We start from the raw sequence: 17,898 nt of genomic DNA on the forward strand, positions 1-17,898 counted from the left end.
GTTCGGAACGCCCATGCACGTTTTCTAACTGCAAGCGGCTGTCCCCCCCCCCCCAAAACGACGATGCAAGTCGTACTATCTGACGCCAAGGCTTCCCTCTCTCTCTCCAAAGTTCCGATTGCAGGGCGCTGGCCCGAGCTCCCCGGAGCGGGTACGGATATCAAGTATTACTCTCTTGTGCGTAATGGCGCGCCCGCAAGCTTCAACTGCATCTGCATTGATAATTCACCAGGCTGCGGAGGGGGGCCTCCGCAGTCGACATCGCATGCGGAGGGTGGCTTTGCTTTTTTTAATTCCCTATCCTCCTTTTTTTTTTAAGTGGCTTCGCTTGTGATTTTCGTCCCTTTTGCACATGCCTGGTTGTCAGTGTGGCGGCCGAGAGCCGATTTGAACCGGCCCCGTCATCAAAACTAGCCTGATCGCTCCGGGCCGGGGAAGCATCGGCAAAGGGTCCTATCCTTTATTTTCCACCCATGACCGATTCTGGGGTCATCGACAACGAATCAGCCAATTCTCTTACGTCCTTGAATGCACGCTTCCTAGCCAGTATCGCATCAATCTGTCATGTTCACGGGCCGTAGGTGGACCGGATGGCATCGTACTGCCGATGGGAATGACATGATGGCCACTTTAGCACTTTGATGGAATATAGGCAAGTTTAATGCAAGGATATCTCTTTGTTGTGCATTTCATGACTTCTGTTATTTGCTCTGCACCCTGCATACCGAGCGCAAGTTCATTGGACAGAAGCAGGTCATGTAAAACATGAAGCGTTTCGTGTACAAGCTGTCTTGCAGCCTCACAAACCACCTTTTTTACCGTCAAAGTTGGAATGACTCCCTCCAGTTTCATTCAAGTCTTGACCGCTGCACGGTGACGAAGAGCCAGACTGGATATGCACCGCCCGGCACAATATCTCATGCCCGCCTGCAGCGATACCGCGTCAGCATCCCCCCTCCAAGCCCCGGCCCACGATCTCCAAGGCCTCTTGTATTTCCCGCTGGGCCATTGTCAACGGCCGACTTGCCACTACCCAGTGTTGAACGAAGAGCAAAGAGTTTGAGCTTTTTCCCCTGCCGGCGCACATTGACACATGTCGCTTGTACGGATCAAAGGACCATGGTTTTCATCCGGCGGTTTTGCATCAGCACAACTCCCCCCCCGCCTCCCCTGCAGACTGAATAGGGCAATTAGCGTGGTGGCTGTACAAAAAAAAAGACGAAATCAAGCCTCGACAATGGGGAACAAAACAGGGCTGGCCGAGTTTGCCGTGCCCGGAACCCCCCAAAACACTTTGCCTTGTCCAGGGTCTTTGTTGTCTGCATGCGCGCGCGGGGCGAAACGTGGCGCTGTCGGCCAACAAGAAGGATCAACAAGGGACCGACTTGTTGAAAAAGGGTATCCTCCTCCGGGCACGAATGAAGCCGTGCCTCAAAGCAAGAGGAAAGCCGGGTTGCCGCCCCCCGGGGGTCTCACTCTGGCAGTTGTCCCGCAGCCTCGCCTGAGTTCAACATCGTCTATTGGCAGGCTGACTCGTTGCTGGGTCTATGCGGGCAATATTGGCTGCTGACCATTTCTCGTTCCGCCTTGTTTCCGCCTGGTATCCGCAGACGCACGTATATCTTTTTCCTTCTTTTTTTTCTCGTGGGGCAATACAACAACAACGTGATCCGGTAGCCGTTTCTCCGGTCAAAAAACACACAAACCAGATGGGGGGGGGGGGTCTTGTTCATCTCCGTAGCACCCAAGATCTCTTACTGATACCACCATGCATCATGTATGCCTCTCTTGCGTTTCCTCATGTGCTCTCTGTTACGCTTACTGGTGCAGCCCTCGCCCGTCATCGAATCCAGCCCCCCGCCAAAGGGAGGAGCCGAGCTTGCCGTACGCCGAGATTAGCTCTACTTTTTGCTTTACCCGCCCTCCCGACGGGGACCCTTGTTTCTTATGCCCACAAGAAACAGCCTACTTATATGTGGTTGTGGCGCAGCAGTTGCAGGGGGCCCGGCCCTTTGTTAGATCCAACACAAGCTTTGATACTCGGCACTTCAGGCTTCCCTCGTTTCTAGCCTCGTTGGCGCGCCTCTCAAAGGAGCCATGATCGTGTTTCTAATCAAGCTTTTTTTTTCTTCTTCTCCCCGTCAAGCCCCGAGACTCGGCCGTTTCGTCCCCTCGTCACTGCTCTTCTCCCCCACAACCCATTCTCGCTCGGAATGGGCAAAGACGGAGAATGGTCATCTCGCATCGCTAGCCTTGCCGTTCCAACCGATCCCGGTCCACATTGAAAAAAAAAAGGTGAGCCCCTGCCTCCTAAGAAGACAAAAAGATACAAGGAAGGGGCAGGGCCCGGGGGGAGGGGTGTGCTGCTGCGCTTGGTCTTGTAGTAACCCGGAATGCCGTGGCTTCCGGCCTCAAGCATGCTGAGCGAGCAAGGGGGGGGGGGGAGTAAATCGACGGTATCCGTTTGTTTTATGCTTATTGTGGGTGAGGAGAGTAAGGTTGCCTCTTTGGCATATCAGTTCCACCGTTGTGGTGGCGCTGTACAGATGATATGGCAGAAGCATGGGATGTTGTCCTTGAAGCGTGGAAAAAGCGGACGGTAAAAGCGTTGTACTTTGGATAAACTGGCATGTTCAACGTAGAATCTTTCAAAGAAAAAAAAACACATTGAGCAATCGTCGTTCGAGATGCTCGAGGTAGGCACTTACCCCCTCTGTACTACCTATGAGTGAACTCTGACAGCGGAGAAGCTGCCGGCTTGTCCTCTACGATGGACATGACCAGAATTTGCCATTGATGCTTCCAACTTGTCCAAGTTTCGAAAGTGAAGACATGACTCTTTCTGTACTTATAAAAGAGTGAACTGTGGCGGCAGAGACGCTACTGTCTTGTGCTGCACAATGGACAGGACCAGAATCTGTCATTTATACTTGCAACCTGTCCTAGTTTTGAAAAGTAGAAAAACGCAGTCATCTCCCCAAAGTTTCTCTAGTCCACAACAGCTCTGGGCCAGTGCCACATCATATAACCACTTTGACAGCCTGCCAAGGCAGCTCCGAGTCGTCCCAGCAATCCGGTCATTGTCACTTGATTCCCATATACCTTAAGCAAGACACAAATGAAGAGTCTTGATATTTGAGCGCCTCAATGTAGTCCATCTCAGTGGCGCCTTTGCGCAAGTTGTCTGCTCCGGAAGCGCAACGCCAACAGGTCGAGGAGGAGCGTAGAGCTCAACAACCGCTGTTGCGCGCCTGCGCGGCCCCGAAAAGAAACGAATCGGCAATAAAAAGTACAATCTACGTGCTGATATTCACAAAAGCATCAAGTATTCTTCCCAAGTAGAGCCATTGAGATCAGACCAACGTCGCCGATTTGGACGCGTAGGAGCAACACAGCAATATTTCTTCCGCAGCCTTGTATGGATTTTCTGAGAAATGGCATGATGATTCTTACTTCATTTTTTTAAGTTGATTACGCCTTAAAACTGGCAACGGAGGGTTGTTTGGCGACAGCCTCAAAATCACACGGCGAGTCGAACAACGCAGGCGGCGCTTCCACGGGATGCGTCAACCGCTTGCAAAACGAGCGACACGCAGTCTTTTGACATTCATCATTCAACAACAGATCACGCCCTACAGCAAAAACGGTGCAAGGAAAGAGGCCCATCATGAGGCGGCTGTCTTCCTTCACTCGAGGTGAAGGATTTGGTGATATCGAATTGAACATTTACAGCTCGGTCAGGAGTTTTGCTATGCAGTACGGCCTTGAGACCGTGTCCAGCTTTCACAATCATAAGTACACTAGGAATACATAATACTACACCACCTACGTCGTAACAAGATCCAAAATTGTGCTTTGCGGCGACGGTGAGCTGACACCGGAAACTCGTGCAATGGCCCGTCATGGGGCCAATCTGCGGCCGAAATCGGGAGCATCACGCCATTTTCCTCAACAAATCCCAACAAAATTCTAGCACAGTATTTCTCCGAGTAGCCGTGTACTTCGTGCCTACTGCCATATCTGGCAAGGCTTGATAGAGTTCGTCGTACAGGGCGCGTACATAATCCACAGAAGCCACGTGGTTTTCACTTGTGAAGCAGCCTCGAATTGTGTAGCCGAAAGAAAGGGTAACGGAAGCATTTCCCGAGCACGGCAGCACTAACGAGCACAGCACCCTGTGAGCGCTCTGTCAAACTGTCATCGGGTGCGACGAGACACCCACCATACCGAAGCAGCAAGTCTGACTATTTCGGCGACGAGATAGCCATCCACCCCCATGGCGGGCCACGTTTCAACAGTCGCAGCGCTCGAAATGGCGCGGAAAAGGTACCACGTCGCGAATGTTGGTTACGCCAGTGAGGTAGCTCAGGAGCCGATCAAAGCCGAGTCCAAAGCCGCCGTGCGGTGGGCATCCCCATCGCCGCAGGTCCAGATACCAGCCGAGATTGTTGTTTCCGGATTGACGGGCGCTGGGTACGGGCAATCCGTGCAACCTCATGCTCTCTTCCAACTCAGGCAAGCGATGTTCGCGCATAGAGCCTCCCGCTAGCTCGCCGAGACCGGGTACCAAGAGATCAAAGCAATCAACAGTTTGGCCCTGGGCCGGCGAGTCAGTCGATTTCAGCATGTAAAACGCTTTGATATCGCGTGGATACTGTGTGATAAAGACGGGAAGGTAAGCATCGTTCGCCTCATCGTAGCCGACCTTCTCGGCGAGGAACTTTTCATGCTCGGATTGAAGTCCAGCGCCCCAGATGGGCTTGTGCTCGAACTGCTCTGCTACGGGCTGCAGCATCTCGATGGCATCGGTGTATGTGAGCCTTGGCCAAGGTTTTTCTGTCATCATACCGTTCCAACGACGGTCAAGAACCTCGACGCTCTCAAGGTCTTCAAAAGCCAGCTTCTCGGCAGGTTCTTTGGCATCTCTTCTGTGATGCTTTAGTTCCTCGGCTGCACGAAGCTCCCTTAGACCGCTCGCAAGTGACACGAGCATCTGTTGAGCCAAGTTCATGACATCATCCATGCTATCAACGAAGCTCATTTCTGCCTCGAGCATCTGGAATTCGCTCAGGTGGCGTGATGTATCGCTCTTTTCGGCTCTGAATGTGGGAGACAGTGTCCATACATTACCAAGGGCTTGGGCCAAAGACTCAAGATGCAATTGCGTTGATACTGTGAGATACTTTGGGTCTCTGAAGAAATGGCTTTTCCCGGGAGCCTGTACCATGAAGGCCTCACCAGCGCCCTCGCAGTCTGAAGAGGTAATGATGGGTGGGTGTGTTTGTTGAAACTGCTCACGAAAGAAGAACTGCGTCAGGAGGGCGGTAGCATCTGAACGGAAGCGCAGAAGGGTGCTGTTCAATGGGGTGCGGGATCGGAGGTGTGAGATTGTCCGCAAGCTCTCGGGGCTTTGGTACTTATTTTGGATGGGATATGTCTATTGAGTTGAAGGTGAATATCCTTTCAGACAAAGAGCACGCGGTGATTAGCGTACCTGGGGGTTGGAGGGGCCGAGGATGTCAACCTGTTGAACTTGCAGCTCATGGGCACCCGGCTCGGCCCCCGGCGGCTCGTCCGGTGGCTGATTATGCTTTACATGCGACCCCTCTTTCCAAGTGCCGAGGAGGCGCACTGCGGATCCCGGTCGAATGCTGTGTTGGCGTGGGCGGTTAGCAGAATGGCCGAGGCGAAGTGGTTCGAGGGAGACAAACTCTAGTGCAAGCGACTTGTCGACGACAGCCTGGATCGGACGCATCGAAGAGCCATCCGTCAAGTCGACGAAACGGACGCCGGCGCTCTTCCTCACCGACCGCACCCAGCCGCGGACTTGGACGTCCGAGACATGCTGCGAGGACTGGAACTCTTTGAGGTCTGCGATGGTCTTGAGGCGGACATGGCGGTCTCCCGGGACTGAGACCGAGTAGGCCCGGTGGACAGCAGCACACGACGGCCAGCGATTGTGTCGCAAGCTTCGTGCTGCCAACATGACACAGCTCACCGCACTTGGCAGACGTCACCTATCATGAAATGGGACGTGTCTTGGCCCCTGGAAGGGTGGGTGCAAGAGAAGGCGACGGCGTGCGGGCAATAGTTTGAGATGAAGGCCGGGGCGATCAACGCCGGATTGGGGTGCAACGTGGTAGAAACGGACGTGACGACAACTGTTGTGGTGTGATGATGCCGTGATGATGGCCTGTAACTAGCCTGTGATCTGTGGTTGAGGCGGCTGAGGAAAAATGGTGATTCCGGTGGATGCCTTGTCACTCCGAGGTACCTGGCAAGTGGGTGGGTAGCGACGTGCGCTGGCCCCCTTGCTTGTGTAAAGCTGTTGGTGGTTTATAAAGTTGTTTGAAAATATGTTTTAAAGATTCTTGCTGTTGGTTTCCAAAATGACAAGTGCTGAAGCGTTTTCAAGTCTCTTACCAGGCGGAATCTTGGGAAGTAGATTACCTATGCGTGACAACGGTTCTTGTCGCTTCGCGCTTGCCTTATACCTGTACCTGCTAGAGCACAGGTACCTGCAGACTTGACGCGCTGTAGCCACACCTTACAGTGGATAAGGCGCTATAATGAACATGCGCGCTTCCGAGTTGCTGAGCAGCTCCAGACGGGGGCGACGGAACCATTTACGCAGTCAATTTGCATGTGCCTTTTTTCTTAGCCTCTCATCGGTCCTTTTTTGGAAACGGATAGGAGCTTGTGAATGTGCATTGCCTCCCCCAAGCTCTTGCCTGCCTTTGTCTGGAATGGAGTGCTAACTTGCGAATGCATGGTGCGACGCCGTGGCTGATGGGCGGCTGCTGGGGCCTGCAGGAACCGGCGCCCAACAGGCTGGCAACAGCGCTGCAAAGGCAAAGACTGGACAAATTACGGAGTTCCTACAGGTACGTACCTACATACGCGAGTGAGGCCTGTTTTTGGACAGGGTACTAGACAGGTCGTTTTTTTAATAGATAATTTTCCCCTGTCACAACGCTGTTGACGTCTCTAACACGGCTTATAAAAAATATAAATGTTTTTTAACACGTAGTGGTAACCTAACAGCGTTATGACAGGGGAAAATTACATATTAAGCGGAAAACGTGTCCAGTGCCCTGTCAGAAAACAGGCCTCACGCGCGTAGGTACCTACCAGGTAGTACCTTGGTTGTCGCTTACGCAGGTCTTGCCTGTCTGTACACAGAAGGGGGAGGGGGTTGTATCATCGTGTTGGAATTTTTTGACATGTTCTTTTTCTTGTCAGCCTTGTTGACATGGGTAGGGTACCAGTGCTACCTGTTGTCATGGAGCAAAGCAGAAATAGGCCAATAGAAACGTCTATAATGATGTGCTGTCCCGTACTTGGGTGCTCGTAATACGAAGCAGTTACTGGTAATTTGTACGAATTATAGATGACAGAAAAAAATGTACCTAGTATTAGCGAGTTGCGCTTACCCAAGAAGGGTAGAACTAGAAAGTGTAGCAGACCCGCTCTAGCGTCGTTGTCTCGGCTTCCTGTCTTGGCATCCAGTTGCCTCCTTCATACCACAACTTCTCCTAGGAACTGAATCACTTGTCATCGCTCACCAGTATCTCTAGCCAAACAGACATCACCATCGGTATTTGCGAGGAAAATCATCCGCCGTTGGCTATTAGCCGATCACCGAGCCCGGCTTCTCAGCCATAGCCTACCTATGCCATAGCCTATGCAAACGATGTCGAATGCCGTGGTGCCTCGTTGAATACCAACGACGGGTGTTTGGTTTGTCACAGTCGACTCGGCCACGCATTTGCCGACGAATACATGTACTTCTACTCTACTACCAAGTCCCATTTTTCGCCTCACTAACCCGTTTCGCAATGAGCATCCCAAGTCTCTACCATGCCACTCGACGTACCTAGAATCCAGTCGCTCGGCTGCTGTCTCAGGCCGTCTCAGATCACTGCTCGAATTAGCCGGGCAGCTCGCAAAAAGCGCAAAGAGCTTCTTGTTGATGAGATGCCGAAACATGAGCAACGTCGGGCTAACGCCTTTTCAGTAAACCCTGTCGACGGGCCGCCCGGACGACTTTGACGCATGGCCCTCCACTCTCCGCCGCGCCGCCTAATCTTGGCCGCGTGTTGAACAAGCACAGATGGTGTGCCACAGATCTCTCCCAAGGCTGCGGCTAGACCTGCAAGAGATGTCACCCTCCCTCTACTACCCTCTACCTAGTCAAGCCACAGGTGGGGGAACGAGAGAGCTAGACCCTACCCCTCGGGCCGTAACCTGACCCTGCCTGCTCACTGCCGACTTGCTTCGCATCCGGCCTCTGCAGCGCCGATGCCAACGCTGCTCTGCGCTGTCCTCAGCTTGTCAGGTCTGTCTGAGAGCATGGCAGCGTCAGCCTACCTATGCTCTTGTCAGATCTCGCAATCATGCAGTCTCTGCCCGCTCTCTCTACCGGGACGGCTGCCCGCCATGCCTAGTCGAACCCTTCCTGGCACCGCCTCTGCTTCGACCTTTTCTTCGGTCCCGCCAGCTTGGATGGGTGCTGAAGCTCTCGTGCGCAGCCCCCAGTCTTTTGTCTTGCCACCAAGACAGCCACTCAGGAATACGTACCTAGCTCTTGTTTCTTGTTAATGGCGTCTCCCGTCCGTGTACAAGTTAGTGACTGTCACTTGTCGAAGCTCGACACTTCTCGCCTCGAGCCCTTGTCCCATACACGCTTCTAGCTCGCTTGTTGTCGGGTTGCCCCAAAATATTGGTCTTGTATTTGGCCTGATTTGACTTGTTGTGTTGCGTGACAGCTCTTCGTCTCTGTTTCCCAACTCGCCTCACCCTTGCTTTCCTCCCGGCTGTTGACCTCGACTGTACACCACTGGCCACTGGCGCAACACAAGCCACTGCCACCCCTACCTACCTACCGTGAGGCTATATAAAGGCTCTCTTGCCGCCTTGAGGGAAGATAGTCCCTTTATGATTGTTTGTTACAACAGAAGCAAGCCTTACTAAAAGTTGATTCCCGCCATCGCCACGCCCGTCTATCAGCATGGTTTCCAGCAAGCCTGGCCGGTCTAGCCGTCCAAAGCCGTCGGATGTTGCTTTGGATACGAAACGCAACTTTATTCCGCTGCTCAATGCTAGCTACTTCGACCTCTACCCGCCCTATTCGATTCTGTATAGAGAGCCTTGTCTGCAGTTGCCTGTGAATCGACGACCGAGCATCCGGCCGCCATTCTTCCGTGTCGAGAACGGCGACCCGGTCATGAGAGCTATCTATTACGCCAACATGGACTCGCAAGCGAGCGAGATTGCTGGCGGCCCTCGAATTCGCATTCCATTCATCTGCGCCGCGAATGAGCGGCGACCTGGAGGTGACTGGGAGATTGGCTCTCTCCTGTACGAAGAGAAGCTATGCAGACGCAGCAATCTATTCGCGACCCTATCAACGCCATTGCCGCAAACTGGAGAAGAGAGCAATTATCCCATCCCAACAACGGGTGGCGTATTTTCCGACGCAGTCGTGGTTTGTCGTGGCCCTCATGACCGGTATGAAAAGCTAGACCGGTGGTACGACTTGCCCGTATTATCAGTGCCACCGACTCGATGGCCAAGGCTCAAGGACAATGGAGCGTCTTACTCGTTTGAGGCGGAGCGTCAGCAAATGAAGGACAAAATCCGGGGAGCTCTGCGAATTTGTCATTACAACGGCTATGACCGCGTGGTGGTGGGTGATTTCGGTCTAGGAAACGGCTGTCGCAATCCGCCGCAACAGTTGGCGGAGATTTGGCGGGAAGTTGTCCTGTTTGATCCGGATCTGCGCGGGCAGTTTTCCTACATCATTTTCGTGTTTGAAGATGCGTCGCTGAATACGACACAGTGCATTCTTGAGGAACTCATCAAGAAGGAGCAAAAGACGAGAATCAAGACCAAAGGAGACTTGGGCTCGCTGCAGAGGGCGGCGCCGTCGGACATGTCCATCTTTGAGCGGGTTTTTGACGCAGCCGAGATCGAGCGCGTGGTCAGCGAGCCAGATCCTCGGTATGGCCTCGAAATGATTACAAGCTGAGGCGATCTATATGCCTGCCCAGCTGGCGACAGGGGTGGAAAGGGTGGAAAGGGTGGCGCGACAGCATCAAAGCCAGCCAGGACGGGAAGGGGGGGCGGACATATTGCATGCGTACGGCTCCGAGGCTCCAAGACATTGCACCCCAGGGCTCTTTTATCAAGGTTGTTCGAAACCTGCAGGAGACGTGGTAAGCCACCGACTGAAAAGCCTTATTTTGCTCACGTGGGTGTCCATTCAAGCTGACGGCGAAGATCAGGTACCCAACCGTGGGGATGCTGTCATGCAGGATGAGGCCTATTCTGAAGCTGATGACGTCTCAAGCTGTTGGTGCGGTTTTTTTTCTTGGCTCTTTTTAGTTGCTTGTTCTTGCTTGGAGGCTGGGAAATGTCAATACCAAGGCTGGCACGGTGCCTTTCGGCCGACACACCGAGGCTGTAACGTGTGCTAGGCAAATGCTACGGAGAAGAGTGATGAGATGTGGAGGGTGGTCGGCTGTTAGTGTGTTGCTTCTGGTGCACTGCGGATTCCAATGTGACGACATGAGTCGACTCAAGGCTCGCTGCTTGGTTACATTGGAGTAACGTTGGTTGTTATTTTCCTGGTGCCGGAGATTCCCGACAGTGTTGGTTTCTGGCTGTGATTGTGTTGTGCCGCGTCCATCTCGGTATCTGTCAGCGGGAGGCACGGAGCTCTCTCGCCAGACAGCACAATCTGGAGGCGGCAAACAGACGAGCATGGGTGCGTGCCCATGGTCGGGCTATGTTCTGGTCCTGATACATACCTAGCTAGGATTTGCTGGATTTGCTGGATTTGCTGCTTGGCGGTGCATGCAAAACGGTTACTGCATTCGGAAGGAGGCTGATGGATTATGGTTTTGCTGAGTAGTAGTTATTGCTGGCACGACTGGTATGTCTACGATAGTAGTTTAGGTATCTACAAATTAGAAACAATTCTTTTTTTGGCTTCCGCTCGTCCCCTGTCATGCCCTTGCTGCCCCGCTGGAGGAGATTGAGGATCGATGGACTCCGCCCTCGCTCCCTGCCAATATCAGCGTCATACCCCCGGGATGCGAGGCTAGGACAATCAATCACACGATGGGAGACGAGGTGGATATTTCTGTATGCAGGCTGGGTGGCACCGAGTTGCTGACGTCTTTTTTTTCCACCATGACACCCCATCACCACAAGAGCTACCAGCGTCAACCCGAATCACTGCTTCCCCTGCCTGCTAAGACGAATGAACAGGGCAACCAGAGCCTGGCCCGAAAAAATGAAACAAGACTATAACAAAACATATACAACATATACCTCATGCAGGTTTCACTCGCCCAAAAAAAGATGCCCCCCTCTTCAATGACGAAGAGGGGGTGGGCGAGGAATAATTTGTACCAGCCGCCAGTTCTCGGTGTACAATATGTAGCTCCCCCCCCCCTCCCCCGCGCCCCTGTCCGGCTGGCTCTTCGTCGATTTTATTTTCCGCTCGCTTCTGCGGAGATCTCAGGGCTGTGCCCATCCATTGCAGGGTGGGTGTTGCCGTCGCGACAATTCGACAACCGGGACTTTGTTGCCTTTTCCCCGTCCTTTTTTTCTTTCTTTCTTTTTGAACCTCCTTGTCTAGCAATCCAAGTCTCCTTTGGCCTGCGACAAGTTTGCTGCAGAGAGCCAAGATGGTAACTAGAAGAAAAAAAAATCAAAATTGGGCGCCGCGCCCAGAAAGTGGTGTGGTGCCGTGGTTCGACTTTGCTGGGTAGCCACACCGGTGAGCAGGGATCATCCCCCATCACATCTGCCAAAAATAAAAATAAAAACGCCTAGTTTTGGTCTTTGCCTGTTCTGGGGGGAAATAAAAGGTTGCCCGACTTGCCAAGCCACTTCGGGGGTCGTGATTCAAAAGGAGCACGTCAAAGTGCAGGATGCATCGTAGCGAGGCGGGCGTGTAGAACAATGTTGTTGCAAGTGGATATTCGGTGTACAGGTGGCTTTTTTTTGCTTCTTGTTAGATAGGTTACTATACTATTTCTTCTACCCAAGGCAGAAATTCTCACTCTTCCCCGCAAGCCTCATCGAAATTGCCCTTTTCTTCCACATGCTGACACCCCTTATGTTACTCCCCTTGTTGGAACCAGCCTGTTGTCGCATATCACTTGCTACTGTATTCCATACAGCCGACCACACTACCCAAGTATCCTTTGCTCGTCGTCATTTTTTGCTTCAGATCTCATCAGGTCGTGGCATCTTGCTCACCCCTTCTACCAATACGAAGGACGAAGGCCGGCAAAGTTGGTCAAGCTGTTCGCCGCAGAATCGCCATCACCTTCACGCTTTCTTTGACCGCTCAGCTGACAGCATCGTTAGCACAATACACCCGCCACAATATCACTAAATCACGTACCTCGAGCTGAACGCCCTTGTGGACGTGCACAAGCCAGTCCACGTAGCTCTGCGCCTCGTTGTTGCGGTCCTCGACCAGGAGACGAGCAAACTCAAACTCGGCTCCGTCGATCCCCTGTCGCGCAAGCTGTATGTTCATGCCCTTGGAGCCGCGCTGCGTTTTCAGAAATTCGACAACATTGCGAACCTGCGCGTTCAGGTGGCTATCCAACACCGGGATAGACGATGTGTACGCGTCTAGGCTCTTCAGGCTGTCCTTGCCCTCACCAAATAGATCGCTAATGAGGTTTGGCGACGTCTGAGAGTGAAGCCAAATCAGGCATTGCTGTCCATTATCAACCAAGTAAACACCCCCCGGTTCAACCCGTGAGAATGACGCCCGAACGCAAGGCGGCATCTTGAGGTGGCCAGTCTCTGCATCAGCAAACCCATCCTCCGGTTGGAGGTTGTGCAGAGGAATCATCCGCGGGTACAGGTACAGACTAAGCTCAAGCGCCCCCATAGATCGTATCAGGCGCATCTCGTACACTCTTCGGTCCGTATTCTCAATCCCACCCTTGTAGGCTCTGCACTTGAGCAATCCAAGCATGTACATGCAGAATTCCTTGAGTCGCTCCGGCATCACCAGCTGCCCAGGGGGGTGTTGTTGAGCAGAGTGTTTGCGGTAGCAAGACATTATGTCAATGGTTCGCTCCGTCAACCAGTTGCGCGTATCTTTCAGGCTGCTAGATGTCGTTGAGAGCTTGGTGCTCGCTTCCTTGGCAAGCAAAGCAATGACGGCATCTTGGTCAACAAACTTCATGCACGCACGAATGCCTTGCTCGCGTACGCCAGCCTCCTTGGACGTGTCGCTGACGCTAGCAATGATGTTTGAGCAACGTACTCTGCGCTGACCAGAGGCAGTCGTGTACAGAAGAGCCGATTGGAAATGGGCGTCGAGCTTGGCGTCGAGCTTGCCATCATAAGAAAAGGAAACACCCAGCGCCTTGTCGGCATCAATGACACCAATCTCAAGATCGGCACCAAACGTGTGCTGCACAAAATTACCGTGGTAGGCCGCAATCTGCAAACCATTCGAACATCGAACCTTCATTAGCGCCTGGAAACCAGTCTCGCGCGTAACAGCATGGGCGATTTCCGTCGACAGTTTAGGGCTGTCGCGAGGAGCAATGAAGTTGGGGTAATAAAACGTTTCACCACCAGTTGTGGCGGCAACATGCCCAATCGTGCCAATATCAAGGTATCCACCAGAAGGAGCGGCCAAGAAGAAATCAACACCAACACCGCCGGCAGCCATCTTCTCCGACACCTTCTTCCATCCGGGATGCTCGGTAGTATACAGCTTCTTGTCAGATTCACCGCCAGGATGGCTGCCATCATCGCGCAAGAACAGTCGGCCAGGGCCCCACGTAGGCAGGGCAGCACAAGAGCAGATGATCTTGCCACCAGTCGCCTCCAGAGCGGCCAAACCGGAGCTCAGAGCGGCCAGCATGGCAGGCTCCGGGTTCTTGATGGTCGAGAACATTTCGGGCAGGCGGTTGAGAAGCGAGGTAATGGTTGACTTGCATTCATACGGGTCGACGAACAGACCTTCGCCCAGGGGCAAGAAGGGGTCTTCGAGATCAGGCATGATGAGCATCTGCGCTTGATCGAGACCAGGCTATAAAATCGGTTAGGATGTAAATCGACACGAGATATGCGATGCAGAAACGTACGTTGACGTTGTAAAAGTGAATGTCTTGGTCGTATGTGACGAAGCCGACCTTGGCTCCTTGGGGTATACGTCTCTTGGGCTCGCCGTCTTCGTCAGTCTCGCCTCCGTAAAGCGCAGCTTGTATTCCGTCACAGAAGCTTTCTAGGAAGCCCTTGTTGAAAGACTCTTGTGTTACGTCAATGAGGAAGAGGAAGCGCAGACCGACAGGAGGTCTTGTCCAGTATTCTTTGGGCACCACAAACTCGACGGTTCCACGATGTAGCTCTGGACGCTGGTCACGATCGACGCGGACGCCTTGGGGACTGGTAGCGCAAAAGTATTCGGGTGGGGTATCGTTGGGATATGTGCAAAGATTGCAGACGAACTTGTTGCCTCCGGATCGGAACATCATGAAGGGGTTGATATAAGCGCGGCATCTGCGACAACGGGGCGGACCAGCCTCGCCAAAGTCGAGAACAGGTACTTCAGCTTCGCCAGCCTGAAGAGGAGCGAGGGGCTGTATGAGTAAACCGAGGGGAATACCGGTAGCTTGCAAGCCATCGGGGGTAGCAGGGACATTGTTCATTGTCAGTCGAGCATACTTGGGCGACGAGTTGCCCTGATCGTGGGCGACGAAGGAGACTGAGGCAGGCGGCGGAACGTGCTTCTCAAAAGTAGGATAAATATTTTTGAGAAAGTACTGCTGGATAGCGTCACGAGCAGCCGGCACACTGGGGAGGTCGTCGGCAGAGACTTTGCCGGTGCCCGAAGCCGGGACAGAAGCGGCAGCATCGCCAAAATCGCTTCCTGAGATGGGATTCACAGGGCCAGTAGAGTTCATTGGACCACCGCCAAGCGGTGACGGAGCCGGGGCGCCGTAGTGTGTGTGAGGCGCTGCTTGGCTGTCGAACTGAGTGCCAAAGGCAGGAATCGAGGGGCTACCGGCATTGTTGAGGAACTGACTGGCGCCGACACCGGCGGTGGGCATGCCATTGAAGGCGTGCGATGAGCCTGTTGGCTCGACGGTGTGGTGGGCATGGCGATCTCTCTTCTTCTTGCGAACAGTGCCCTGGCCATCGACACCGAGGCTCATGCCGCCCATTTGCGCAGCCAATGTGTCTGGCTGAGGCGGAGGGGCACCGCCATGAAATCCTGAATGCGAGGGACCCCCCATCGGGGCAGCCTGTCCTGCTTGGTACGGGGGGGCGCCATATGGTTGCTGTTGCTGGTACGGGTTGGGGGCCACGGGAGGCATAAAATGTTGAGCAGCTGGGGCGCTCGTTTTGTTCGGATCGTTGGGGTCGTACTGCTCGCCATGGCCCAGGGCGTGGAACTGGGTGTAATCGGCCATGGCTGTGGCTAAAGGAGGGCCGCGTTTGTCGTGTGGGAGTCGGGGTTGAAGAGGGCGTCGAAGCCGGGACGGAGCAGTAGGGGCGGGCCAGGGAGTTTGGCGATGAGGGGCTCCCTGGTCGGTACGACGAGTGTTGTTGGTGAGTGCAGTCGTTGTTGAATTTACAGCAGAGGCAAGAGACAAAATCGACGGGGGAGAATGTGAGGGACACTGCCCATGATACAGAGCCCCGACAGGAACAATTGCTGCAAAAAGCACCGGCCAGAGACAAGAGACAGAGCCGCGGCGCACAACTGTCGATATAAAATGGTGGCCGACGTGTCCAACAGTAGGGCCCCACAAAATGCCTACCAGCTTCAACGAGGCAGGGGCGATGAACGATGAACTCTCCACTAGCCACAGCTTTGTGGCACCGGCATAGCTGCGCCACATCTGGCGAAAGAGGCATCACGAAACGGTGTTGAAGCGCGGTGAAGGACAAATCTGCGAATTTGCCCGAGGTTGCGAAGCAAACCGCATCTAAAAATATTTGCTTAAATACGATTCTCACCGTCAGGCACGGGGGCATGGCTGCTACAGCTAGAAAAATTGCATCGCCTTGTACCAGGTCAGCTATTTCGACAAGTGAGATGGTTGACAGCACTGCTAGCAGCGCAGTGGAATCGGCAAATGGTCCTGGCATCAGAAGCTTGCCGCACCGGATGTGTGTTCGTTGTGTTAACTACATAGCCTAGCCTAGTCCAGCAGCAAGTGGCCGAATTGCAACTTGCGCAGGACGCGGCACGGTTGCAGGGGGCGGTAGCTCACGTGATCTTTCACCTGACCGGCAACGTCGTGTAAGTGATCAGGCGCCAGGAACCCAATGGCCGTCAAGCCGAGGCTGGGTGTATCTAACCTGGAAATTCGGTTATGGTAAATATATGTATTTGGCAATCCTTACGAGTAGCCCAGAAGGCTATTTCTATTATTCTAGCATTTTTACATGTCTTGTGTGTAGTGTGGTGCGACTTGGCACTGAGACGCATACTTGATCGTGCGCACCTGACGAGACAGCCTTGTAGTGGCCGTACGCCGCCAGCATGTGGTGTAGAGTGATAGAGAAAGAAAGAGTGTCTGGAAAACAAATTCACGCCCCCCATAGAGGATGTCGATAGATGTTGGATTGCAAATTCACGCGTTGTGGGGACAGTTGCCTGGAGGAACGTTCTGAGGCGTGAAAAGCGCTGGTGCCACGTCGACTTTGGCCATCAGCCCCTCGCACTCGCAGGCAAGTATCGAGTATGGCACCTCAACAGTTCAACTAGGGGCTGAGAAGACGTGGTTTCTGCGTCAATGCTCTTCAAATATTATATCTAGGATAGTTTAAGACTACCAAAGGGCATGGAAGAGAAAATCGGTATAAGTCAAGATACCGAGGCCATGTTTTGAATCAGGCGTCACGGTCGGAAGCGGTGACTGTTGGAACGGCGGTTTGTAGAGCGGTTTGGAGAGAAATTTGCATAATCAAATACTTCAAACGTACAAGCAATTGATTTCTGGTTGATTGCGTATAGTTTCAGGAGTGAATAAATAAGTTGGCGCGGTGTGCTGAATGATTGTGCTCCGCGCCAACTTGTCAACTTTGCAAACGCGAGCGGAAAAAACGACGATGGAAACACCTGGCATCATATCTCGACAACGATGGCTAATTTTGATGTAGAACTTGCACAAAATATATATTTGGTTACTGTATTCATTTTAGACACTCAAAAATGCAATAATGAACTGAAATGCGGTTGTTGTTGATGAAGACAATATCGAGGGCCAGTTTCGCGGATAGCTTCAGGATGGACCGGCGGGCGGGCTACGAGCGACGAGGAAAAGTCCGGCGCACGCGCATCAACCATCCGCGTACCAAATTGGCCAAAAATACAGGCACATGGGTGCTCAAATGAAAGCGACGAAGATTTTACAGTAATATTCATTTGACATTAATAGAGGCGACAACTAGCGATTGGACAATTCAGGATGCGCCCAAGAGTGTGCAAGAGAATTGTGTGAAGGTAGGTATGCGGTGCGGGCATCTACACATGTTGGTGGCGGTCGACGTTTCCAAATCGCAACCGACAAGCTAATAGGAAACTCAGATGATCAAGGAGGGGGGGAATTGAAAAAATGACTCATGGAAATCGTAATGGAGGGTGAGCAGACAAGAGAAGGAGAGAGCCAGAGGACAGAAGGAAACGCGGACGAGAGAAAAAAGGGAGGGGGAAGGCCGAGTAGCAACATCTGGCGAGAGGCTTCACCAGCAATGGGCGAGGACGAGGACGAGGACGAGATGGAACGAGGGACCGGCTCAGCAGATCAGAGGAAAGAGGACTTGAAGGGTACAAGCTGGATCATGGCGGGGGAGGTGCTTGGAGGTGCTTGGAGTGGCGCTGGCCAATCAGAAAAT

The 17,898-nt window shown here is 53.1% G+C and overlaps 4 protein-coding genes across 4 annotated transcripts; 2 read left to right on the forward strand and 2 right to left on the reverse strand.

Annotated features, from left to right (window-relative positions):
- Positions 1-765: 765 nt before the first annotated feature.
- On the forward strand, positions 766-1,505 carry CCM_01367 (uncharacterized protein; the record flags this gene model as incomplete). Its single annotated transcript, XM_006666523.1, has 2 exons — positions 766-1,102; positions 1,195-1,505. 2 exons carry the CDS (start codon positions 766-768, stop codon positions 1,503-1,505), a joined length of 648 nt encoding a protein of 215 aa, XP_006666586.1.
- Positions 1,506-4,085: 2,580 nt separating this feature from the next.
- On the reverse strand, positions 4,086-8,354 carry CCM_01368 (asparaginyl-tRNA synthetase Slm5, putative; the record flags this gene model as incomplete). The annotated part of the gene is made up of 13 exons (XM_006666524.1): positions 4,086-4,244; positions 4,331-5,437; positions 5,495-5,910; positions 5,999-6,017; positions 6,552-6,564; positions 6,760-6,843; positions 6,901-6,929; positions 7,467-7,535; positions 7,643-7,666; positions 7,693-7,798; positions 7,877-7,921; positions 8,008-8,175; positions 8,266-8,354. The coding sequence occupies 13 exons, from the start codon at positions 8,352-8,354 to the stop codon at positions 4,086-4,088; spliced, it is 2,328 nt and encodes a 775-aa protein (XP_006666587.1).
- Positions 8,355-9,010: 656 nt separating this feature from the next.
- Positions 9,011-10,221, forward strand: CCM_01369 (uncharacterized protein; the record flags this gene model as incomplete). The annotated part of the gene is made up of 2 exons (XM_006666525.1): positions 9,011-10,002; positions 10,053-10,221. The coding sequence occupies 2 exons, from the start codon at positions 9,011-9,013 to the stop codon at positions 10,219-10,221; spliced, it is 1,161 nt and encodes a 386-aa protein (XP_006666588.1).
- Positions 10,222-12,278: 2,057 nt separating this feature from the next.
- CCM_01370 (Sec23/Sec24 family protein) lies at positions 12,279-16,545 on the reverse strand (the record flags this gene model as incomplete). Its single annotated transcript, XM_006666526.1, has 7 exons — positions 12,279-12,368; positions 12,422-14,080; positions 14,136-15,466; positions 15,816-16,185; positions 16,272-16,359; positions 16,405-16,433; positions 16,492-16,545. 7 exons carry the CDS (start codon positions 16,543-16,545, stop codon positions 12,279-12,281), a joined length of 3,621 nt encoding a protein of 1,206 aa, XP_006666589.1.
- Between the last annotated feature and the right edge of the window lie 1,353 nt (positions 16,546-17,898).

The sequence above is a fragment of the Cordyceps militaris genome (assembly GCF_000225605.1).
Source record: "Cordyceps militaris CM01 unplaced genomic scaffold CCM_S00001, whole genome shotgun sequence".
NCBI classification, from domain to species: Eukaryota; Fungi; Ascomycota; class Sordariomycetes; order Hypocreales; family Cordycipitaceae; genus Cordyceps; species Cordyceps militaris.